This window comes from Pteropus vampyrus, unplaced genomic scaffold, assembly GCF_000151845.1.
Source record: "Pteropus vampyrus isolate Shadow unplaced genomic scaffold, Pvam_2.0 Scaffold195, whole genome shotgun sequence".
Taxonomy (NCBI): domain Eukaryota; kingdom Metazoa; phylum Chordata; class Mammalia; order Chiroptera; family Pteropodidae; genus Pteropus; species Pteropus vampyrus.
The window spans coordinates 1,804,151-1,814,874 of record NW_011888976.1 but is presented as its reverse complement, the minus strand read 5'-3'; the positions used below and the strand labels follow the sequence as shown (position 1 = coordinate 1,814,874).

General features: G+C 40.4%; 1 protein-coding gene across 1 annotated transcript in view; it reads right to left on the bottom strand.

Annotated features, from left to right (window-relative positions):
* ARHGEF3 (Rho guanine nucleotide exchange factor 3) overlaps positions 1 to 10,724 on the bottom strand; it is a 252,585-nt gene that overhangs the window by 129,169 nt on the left and 112,692 nt on the right. Inside the window, exon 3 of the mRNA XM_011371798.2 lies at positions 1,131 to 1,193. Coding sequence (XP_011370100.2) covers positions 1,131 to 1,193 — 63 coding nt within the window. The remainder of the gene's footprint in view (positions 1 to 1,130; positions 1,194 to 10,724) is intronic.

Here is a 10,724-nt window from a genome sequence, read left to right as displayed (position 1 = left end):
AAAATAACTAAAAGAGCATTGTTTATACTGAGAAATAAATGTCGTCAGATGAAGACCCAATAATCTGTGTTCTATGAATATTCAAATTTTCACAAGGGTTGTAGAAGACTTGATCTCAATCCTTTTTTAAACAAATGAGGAAACTGAGGCCCAGAGAGGGAAAATGACTTGCCCAAAGTTACACCATGCATGGATCCAACATGCGCAGTGTTTAAACTCCAAGGAAGCGCAAAAAATGAATAGACTTGGAGAGTCCAAGGAGAGACTGAATCCCTACCCCACTCCCAGCACCCGGATAATGAGGGCATGAAAGACCCAGGTAGGATTCTCACTTGTATCAGTGGGGAGACAAGGAGGCTATGCAAAGAAAGCTGCTAAAATTAAGTATTCAAGGACATGGGCCTGAAAAATCCGAGAAAGATTTTTACCTCTATCATCACTAGCACTCAATAACTACATTACTTAAATATCTTTTGCAAACTTATGCTTTTTAAAGGAAAACACAATGAGGCTAACATCCGGTGGGTACCTAATACATACCAGGTAATGTGCTTGGTATTCTCATTTTTATTGTTTTGTTCGATTCTCACAAAAATTTTGCTAGGTTAAATCTTTTTATTCTCATTTTCTAGATGAGGAATCAGAGGTGAAGAATGGTGTTACACAAATGCTAAGTGTAGAATCTTAATTCAAACTAAGATCTACTGAATCCAAAGCACTTACTCAGCCATGCTACTGGAGACGTCTTCCAGCCTTTGGGCCACCCTGCTGCCTGAGCTGGGCCAACTTGCTAACTTCCCCCAAAGGGAGACAAATATCTGGTCTATCTTCTGGAACTAACTTCTAAAATAGCAAAGTAGTGTTTATCTAGAGTCTACCCAGATTCACTGAGTTCATAATACATTTTACAGAGAAAAGATAAGGGCAATAAACAACTTGGCTTGAAAGTTTAAATTGGCCATACAGCTTTCTCCAGTAAAATGAAATACCTTTTTAAAAAGAGTTTTCCTCCAGGTCACAAATTCTATAGTTGGGCCGTGGAAGCCCACTTAACATGCACAGCATACTAACAAAAAGATTCAGAGATGAGAGGTGTTCTAAGTAGAGGCAGTAGGAAGGACTGTACTTACACTTATGTCAAGACTACAAAGACTAACAGCATCTTCATCTTGGGTGCTCTGCTTCCGTTTTCGCTGCAAAACAAATGATAAAACAAAGTTCAGATGTAAACAGGGATTATGGCTTTGATTAAGGAAAGAAAAAAGCAATCAAGTAGCACATGCAATCCTCGTCATTTCTATCTTGTTGCTCAAAACCTTTAATCACGCTATGTAAATGAACAGTTCTAAGAAAGCCTAAGAAAGTAGGAGAAACAATTAAACTCTTGGCTAATCCGTTTGCATTATTATTTGTACTCATATTGCTAAAATTTATGGTTTTTTGTATTTCTTTTTTTTCCCCTAAATGTCTTCATATATCAAGGCTTAGAAATTTAAATACAAAAGCTCAGATTCTGACTAACTTGGAGAAAAGAACTAGACTGGAAAGAAAATCTAATTCACTTAAAAATATTCCATTTTTCGAGCTGCTTTGTACTTGGGTAATTTGAATTTATTCTAAACCTCATCCAGGGTTCTGATGTAACCACAGAACCAGAATGCTGGAAAGAACATTAGACACCATCTCTAATCTTCCTATTTTATAGCCATAAACACTGAGATTCAGAAAAGTCATTACTCGAACTGAAGAAAATAGTATTTCAAATGAACTTCTGACCAAGGAAGTCTGCCAGGTTAGGTGTAAAACAATGTGTTTTCTTCTTTATAAAAAGAAAAGAAACTCCATCTACAAACCACAATAAAGCTCATCAAAGATACATTCACTTCTCTTCTGCATCCCAGGTTAACGAACCAGGCAAGTATTTCTTGAGTCCTCAATTTGTAACTTGCTAAGTCTCCCTATCCTACTTGGCAGAGAGCTACCAAAGGACCGGAATCGCTGGTGCTGAAGTTACAGTGGAGTCCAGGGCCATCTGGAGCCTTCAACCCCCAACGTCTTCTTCCTCTATCAGATCTCAAATGTGAACACGGGCAGAGATTGGAAAGCAACCAGAGCTGTCCTTGTTTGCCTTACTATAATTGTTCTATTTCTTTACTTCAGTTCAACAAAGATTTGTTGCACATTAACTATATGCCAGGCCCTGTGTTTGTTCCTGCAAATGCAAAGATCAATAACTCCCACTGTTAAGGAACTCACACACCTGTAGGAAGGACAGATTCTGATATGATTTAACTATAATACAGTAAGATACAAACATCCTAGGGCAAGTCACTTCATTTCTCTGAGTCACTCTTTCTCAACTCAAGTAGGGCTGATGACATTAGCTGCTATTTTTAAAGGAGGAGGAGTAAATGTGATAATGCATATTAGAGCTTAGCAGAGTGCCTTGTACAGCAGATTCTCAAATGTGTGTGAAGTAATTAGTTTAGACTTGGTGGGGATTGGGGAAGTCTCAGAGAAGGAAGTATTTGAATAAGCCAGAAGGATAAATAAGATTTTGCCAGACAAGTTGGGGAAGGGATTGGGGCCTCTTATTCCATAGTCAGCTACTTAGATATTTAAAATCCCAAAGGTGAACATAGTTCTATTCAGAGGAGTGGAGTTCTAGAGCCTATATATTATTCCACTTGAGTAGTGAAATAATTTAGAGATCCAACATCAGGAGCCAGGACTCTAAATCAGCTATTCTGGGATGGTGCCCAGTAATCTGCATTAACAAGTTCACCAAGTGATTTTTAGGGAGTCAAATATTTCACTCAGGGGCTTTGTGGAGAGTCTTAAGAAGATGCTGATAGCCACTTGCCATGTTTGAGGATGCTTCATGTTTGTATAGGGTCCTGACCCTTATTGACTCATCATCCTGTTATAATTAAAGGTGAAACGGTGGTGTTGGTGAAGCCAATTCACTGGCTTATATTTATATGGTGACCTTTTGAGGCAACTACAGTAAGGGATCATTTCCATTCTACAGGGAAATAAACTGAAGTTAGGGGAGAAAAACAATTTGCTCGTTACACAGCTACAATGTAACACTCTGCAGCTAGGAATCTAATTCCTAGGGCAAAACCCTTCACACACACCATTTAAAGCATGTTTGGCAAACAGGTTACAACTCATCTGCCATCTGGAATGCCTGGTAGCATCTGCCTGGAATGCTGTATTGAAAAGGATTACACAGCACAGCAAATGGGAGAAGGCTGCAATCAGTTTGTACCATGTGCTGGGGTATAAGAGTGGGGACCAGTTGTGTAGGTGTCCTGAAGCCCAGGACAAACCAGGTCCTTCCTGAGCCCTGCTTCTTTTGCCTTAAGTATTATACTGGGGATCTTGGGAAATGCCAAGAGGGGTCTGAGGCTCTGGGATGTTATCTGTAAAGTGGAAATATTGCCTACCAGGCCAGGCTGTTGTAAGGATTATAGGCGATGTGTGTATAAGTGGCTCCTGGAATGAGTCCTGGCACATAGTAGGGGCATAATAAATAGTTATGTATTACCCAAACTATAAGCTGTGCAGATGTATGCTACTATCTGGAATTGTCAGATTATGGATTATTGTCAGATTATTGTCAGATTTATGCTGCTATAGTTCCATTCCTAGGGCTCAACAATGTTGTCAACATGACTCTTTAACAGTAGTTTGTTAATCCAAGAAGCCCACCTTGGTGAAGGAGAGGAGAGTATAAGAGGCTCTTTTCCTCAAAAGCATGCAGCCCTCTCCACACCAACTCATCACACTAACCAGCACTCGAACTCAGTCTTCTAAGTACCTCTAACCCCAGAGGCTTTTAGGTAGGTGCCTGAGTGTCAAGTCCAGAAGACATATGTCCTCTAGTGGCCTTTTAAATTAAGACATAGCCAGTTCTAATCTGGAATAGAGTCATTTTAAGAAACCCACACATTTTATAAAATAAAAGCTGCATGGATCATGAAAGTGGATTTCCTTTTCAATTTCCATTACATAGGGTGGTGACGGCTCACTGCCAGCAACAAAGAAGGAGCCTGAAGTTTAAACACTGGGCCCAAAGCAAAAATCTCACAAGGCATTGCTCAGTCACTTGTCCTTTTGCTCTGTGTTCACCAAACACTTCTGATGTGCAAAGCCCTGCTCTAGGTCCTGGGGTACATTAGTAAATGAGGCAGGAATGATCCCTGCCCAAGAATTGGGAGTTAAAAGAAAACAAAAAATTACAGATTGTGATCTCCACTATGAATGAGTCAGATGAGGTGCTGAGACAGACTAGCAAAGAGACCTAATTTATAAAGATGATTTATTTTAGTGTTTTGTTTTCTGGTTTGGAGTTGACCTTCTTATGAGATGTAAGACCATGAAGGCAGGACTTGATCTGTCATGGTTACCTTCCCCAAACCTAGTACAGTACCTGGTATATGGCTAACTGCATCCCCAGAAGAGTCATTCTTGGTATTTGGTGATGCCTTTAGTCCCACTCTCTTTGAAAAACTTGTCCATTTCACTAATTACCTAACCCCAAGAGGGGCATAGGTTGAGACAGTAGAGGGAACCAGAAGGGCACCCGTGCCACCAGCCCAGCCAGTCCAGTCGACTCAGGTGATAAAGGGTATGCTGGTGAAACAGACCCAAGCATGTGCTAAACATCTAACCCAAGAACTTCTAAATTTCACACAAGAATTTCTAAAATATTGGGGAGCTCATTCATGCCAATGATCTAAAGAACAGTTCATGGAGGAAAGCATCAGTGGGAAATTTAAGCCCTGGAGACACAGACAAATGAACCTGTTAGAAAATAGAGGGCGTGGCAGAACACTGCTCTACTCACCAGAGTAATAACGTTAATACTCAGACTGATAATAATGGCTTTAGCCTATTAAATACTCACTACACATCCATCACAGAACTAAATCCTTATATGCATGATCTCATATGATCTTCCTGATCATTCCATGGGGTAGGTAGAAACTAGTATTATCTCCAGTTCACAGAGGAGGAGTCAGAGGCTCCGAGAGGGGCAGGCACTTGCCCAAAGTTCTATAATTAGCAAGTGACAGAGCCCGGATTCAAACCTAGATCTATCTAGCTTCAAGCTATGTGCTTACCCACAGTTCTGTCCTGTCCCAGAGTCTGAGAGAGCACATCACACCTGCAGGGAAAGTGTTGAGCATGAAGACTTTGTGAGGAAACACCTTTATAATGTTTATTCTACTAGAGAACTGGCCTTGAAGACAGTCTACCTGTCTAGACTAGACAAAATTCTGTGGTTCTTTCTAGTTTTAAGAGCTATCACTGCCTGTTATCAGGTCAGCCAGGGATTGAGCCATTTTATTTCCCTTGTGCATCAGAAACCATGTACAGCTTACCTGGGGAAGTTCTTAGGCAGGAAGGACACTGTGTGTAAATTCTACACTTGGTCTCACAGGTTTTCAGCTAATTTGAGGAGCCACAGACCCACCCTGTTATCCTTGTCAAATTTACTGAAGCGAATGCACAGTAAATTTCAACCATAAAAACAAAGTGCTTTGGATAAGCGCAATAATTGTGCACATGACTTCAAACCCCAGTGCCCTGTATAGTAGGTCAATGAATAATTTCTGAATGAGTGACTCAAAAAAAGAATGAATAAAGAAGGCCAGTGTTCTTGGGGTGACGCCCTTCCCTTCCGCTATTCACCTGGCTGCCAAAATTAAATCAAAACCTCAAAAGCAAAGATCACTGAAGGCTGAAATTCTTTAACCTCGCATTTCCTTGGAGACTCACACCAGCAAATATAAGATACAATTGTTGCTTTTTGAATAAGAAAGAACATTTTCCTTACATGTGGGGGCATTTATTTTCCTTAAAATACATAGACATGTTAAAAAAAGAAATCACAGCTGTTCAGACATTGGTCCAAATGAGACTGTTGTGACTTCCTCTCCTCTTATGAGTAGGAATGTTAGATTTGTTTAAGGGTGAGACACACCCATGACCAGGGCATCTATCCACATACTGTTCTGAGCAAGAGTATGGAGACTCATACTAGGAACAAGGAATCTAAGACTGATAATATCTCAATTGAAAGGAAACAGCCAGCTGAACCAAACCATAAATAAACTTAATGCGTACCTGAGCCTTTGTCTGAACATCTAGGTGCCTGTCTGGGGCGGGAATGAAAGGCAGTTACGTAGGGGAATTTATGGAAACAAATGGTCTGAATGTACTAGCTGATTCCTTAGCCCTATTCCTTACATATTTGATGGAGACACTTTCTAGAAGTGCTTGGGTGCTGGGAAAATCCTCTCATGCTTCTCAAATCAAAACAAACAAACAAAAAATTAGAAGGCTCCATTGTTAATTTGCAACAGAGCAAAGCCCTTTGTATATTCAGATATGAAATCTGATGGAGATACAGGTATCTCTGGATGGATCAGGTGGACTCTGTCTGGGACTCATTACTGGTGACTCCATCCTGCTGTCTCATCCTTAAACTGTCACCTGTCTTCCTTCTAATCCACTTTCATGATGTGTCATTGTTCCCCGGGCCACTCCATGGCTATCTCCTTTTAGGCTTGGCTACCTTCTGATAGCACAAGTCAGACATCTAAATCTCAGTAAATGGTCCAGGAACAACTGCTTTTTCTGTTGTTCTGGGTGAGGCTGTCTGTGAAGAACACTGACCCTGATCTCGGCTGATCCATTTTCAGAAGAGCTGGTCTTGGTCCAAACCTGAATACCTTACTTTTAATGGACTCAGCTTCCATTCTCTCCAGACCCAAATCCTGGAATCTTTTGAGATTTTGAGTCTTAGAATCAAAGGAGAATTCTCTCCAGGTGCCTTCCACTATACATGCAGAGGGAAGTAGATGCCAGAACTGGGTCCCTGTGATGAGACAAGCATTGTGCTCATAGTTTAAAAACTTCCATTTAAGCTTCCCTTTAACCCAGTTTAAGTAAATATTGTTGTGCCTATTTTACAGAGGACGATCAGGCTCAAAGACTTTAGTGACTTGCTCAAGGTCAAACTTTGTAAATGCTAGAGAGGGGATTTTTCTCTAGACCAGCCTGATTCCCAAACACTCATCTATCTGCTGTACAATGCTATTTCTCTTTTTATATTGTTTAAAAACAATATATGCTTTATTTAAATAAATATACTAAGATAGTATAAAATAAATTTAAAATATTTGTTTAAGACAATATGTGTTTTACAATATAAAAAGGCATTTACCTACACAACTCAAGGAAATTAAGAGCATAAATGAGACAGACCTAAGTTCAAAATCCAGCTCCACCATTTGCTACTTGGGCAAGTTACTCTTTTATCCTTTCATTCACTCAACAATTAGTTATTGAGGATCTACTACAGGTCAGGCAGGGTCTGGGTGTGTGAGATGTATGTGTCTATAGTGTTCTATAAGCTTTGGTTTCTCCATCATAGTTATTTCCATGATTAAAGGAGGTAAAATATGTACAACAGGGCCAGGCAAATGGCAAGAGATTAAAAAATGGTAATTATTATTGCTACTGGGTTATAACCATAATTATTATTAGTACTGCTGTCACTGCTGTTTTGTTGTTTCTGACACTGAGAGGCAGGCAGGGTGGCTATTAGAAATGGGGACCTTGTAGGAAGATGGATACAAGACCTGGGATGCAGCCCGACCCTCCTCTAACTACCCACATCACACAGGGTTATAAATGGGTGTTCTCTGGATACCTTCAGTCACGTTTGCAGCATGTTGTTCCCTCTTCTTTCACAGAGATGGGGCAAATGCAAGGCCTGACCATTTTAAATTGCCGAGATTGAATTGATTAGTGTTGGAAGAGCCCTGTTATTTAATCACAGGACTTTTCTATTTAATAATCAAGTGACTAGAGTAGCAAAGATGCACTGATGGAGAGAGCGCAGCTCCTGACTTGACAGCAAATGGCCCCTGGTTAGTCATTTATAATTATTAAATTCAAACCAGATCTCAAATCTTTTTGATTTATCTCTTTGCTGTCAAACAGCTTTGGTGGTTTCAGAGGCTTTGATGCCTCGCCTTTAATCTGCACTTTCTATGGGGTGAGATTATCAAAAGGATTTTGTGTTCTTGTAGTTGCCCTTAGCTGGAACTTGACTCGCTAAACTCACATTTGAGCAAGGAAAGGATCCATATTTGGTTTCTCTTCTGTCTAAAGATCCAAGGGTGAGCAAGAGAATTGAGAGAGGGACCCCTACTCCATTTTTAATACACTGCTGGGTTTTTTTTCTTATTATTTTTAAGCATCCCTTTTCTAGCATCCAGGAGCCATGTTCCTTTTTTCTAGACTCTTCAATGTGCTCACAGGGTAGAGGCCCTGAAAATCATGGTGCTCTGTGGGCTACTGGTAGATAAATCTTAACTAATATAATATGCAATTTTGCACTCAAATGCCATTAACTGCAGTCCAAAGATGCTATGGACTTGATGGGTTCACATCCTAGTTATGCAATTTGTTGTAGAACCCTAAGTACATTACTTCTCTGAACCTCAGTTTCCTCATCTATAAAATGGGGATACAAAGGTTATTATGAGAGTTAAATGGATCAGTGTGGGTAAAGGGCTCAGCACAAGGCTTGGCACACAGTAATACTCAAGTATTCACAATCACGAGTAGTAGTAGCAACAGCAGCAGTAACAGCAAGTGAGAACAGCCACTAGAGGAAAAAAATCATGGAGAAAATACTTGAAATGTATTGGGCAAGTTACTTTATACTGAAATGTATAAAAGTCTACCCATTAACTTGATTTTGGCAAGCCAGGAAAAGCCTCAATTATTGATTTTGGCCACTGAACACGGGGCTCATAGCTTATGTGGAAGCAGAGATGAGCTCGTCTTGGCCAAAGAAAGGTCTTACTCTTCTGTAGGAAAGAAAATATATTCAACCAGGCAAATGGGAGGAAAAGGAGACCCACCTGTCCCCACTCCGGGTGCCACCACTGGCCCTGACAACCAACCAGCAGCCAGGGTCACTGTCATCCCACATTTATAGACCACTTTTTCTTCAAAAACACTCAAGGCCTGAGGAGCAGGAGAGAAGACAGAAAACTTGTCTATTCAGAGCAGAGGGCTGGCAGGTATATTTTTCAGAAATATTGTTCCAGAAAAACTCCATTATGGGCACCAATCTGAGGTGGGGGAAGGGTTTCATATTCATAAAGATTTTCGATAATGGAATGTGACAAAAGCACAAAATAAAATTAACCAGGACACTTTTTTTTCTAGGCCTTCTAGTAATTACAATTATTTTATATTTTTTTCCTACTGGATCTCAGGTGCACTGAATAAAATTAATCATAATTATCACTGGTGCTTCCCTGGCTCTTTTATTTGTTTATTCACTTATTTTCACCAATACAATGAACTCCCATTTATTAAAATTCTTTCCACATGGAATGGTTTGAAGCCCTTATTATAAAAAACATTATCTATATCGTTTAGGAAATGTCCAAATAATCACTTAATTTCCATGGAGTACAAGTCATTTTAGATAGTCTAACTGCACAATTTAGATTCAAACATACTTATCATGCACGATAATACTGGGAACCTGATTTTGCAAGGCAAATTCTCAGTTCTTCACTCATTTGTGTTCCTGCCTTTTCTTATCTATGAAGACCTCAGCGCCTTGGCCATGGTGACCCCTGCATTCATGAGCAGTTCCCCAGATGCTAACAGGCAGGCATTTAACCATAGGAAGAGCAAGGTTTCCTTCTGGCCACCGGTCTTTGGATCATCTACTCCTAGGGGCGACTTGCCACACAAACAGAGATGAAGCATGCTGGAGAAATAGGCTGCACCTACTTGGCCACTCGGTAAATCCTGACAACTCGTCAGGACACTCCTTGAAATAAAGAAAAGGTTCCCTGGCAGAACCATTTGGTGTCGTGTACCAGATTAGAACTCCCAACCCGAGTTGCTAGAGTTTACTTTCTTTATGGCATAATCTGGCTTTTAAGGTAGCCGTTTTTGTTTGTTTGTTTATTTGTTTTTTTGCCCTCTCCTTCCCTGCTGTTGTCATGCTGGGTTTATGACAACAGCTGTCTATGAAGAATCTAATGTATACGGGATGCTTTCCATATATTATATGTAATCTTTATAGCTGTACAGAAAAGTTATTACATATGAGGAAATGAGTCTTAGAAGTTTAAATGGCTTGATTAAGTCTGCTCTGCGAGTAAATGAACAAAGCCAGGATTTCATATCAGATCTGGCTAACTATGTAGCCAATACTATCAGCCCATATCCCTCAGCAATCACCAGTCTCCTGCATGCTTTGGCTTTCTACAGGCCAGAAATCTTGGAGGGTCAATGTCCCCAGGAGCAGCCCTCAACGTATGATGGACTGGAGTTGACAGATAAATACCTCAGGTTCCTAAAGTAGGCAGGTGAGAGAAAGGGGGGAACAACTCTGAGGCGTGTTCTCAGTCTTGATTTTACATTGGAGATCACCTGGGGAATTAAAAAAAGCTCCCTGTGCCTGGCTCCCACTATTTAGAAATTCTGAACATCAGGAGTTTCAAAAGCTCCCCAAGTGATTCTAATGCACAGCAAAATTTAAGAATCATTGTGTCTATGGCCATGCTACCTTGAACACGCCTGAATCCAACTGATCTTGGAAGTTGAGCAGGGTCGGGACTGGTTAGTACTTGGATGGGAGACCATCTAGGATGACCAGGGGCCGTAGG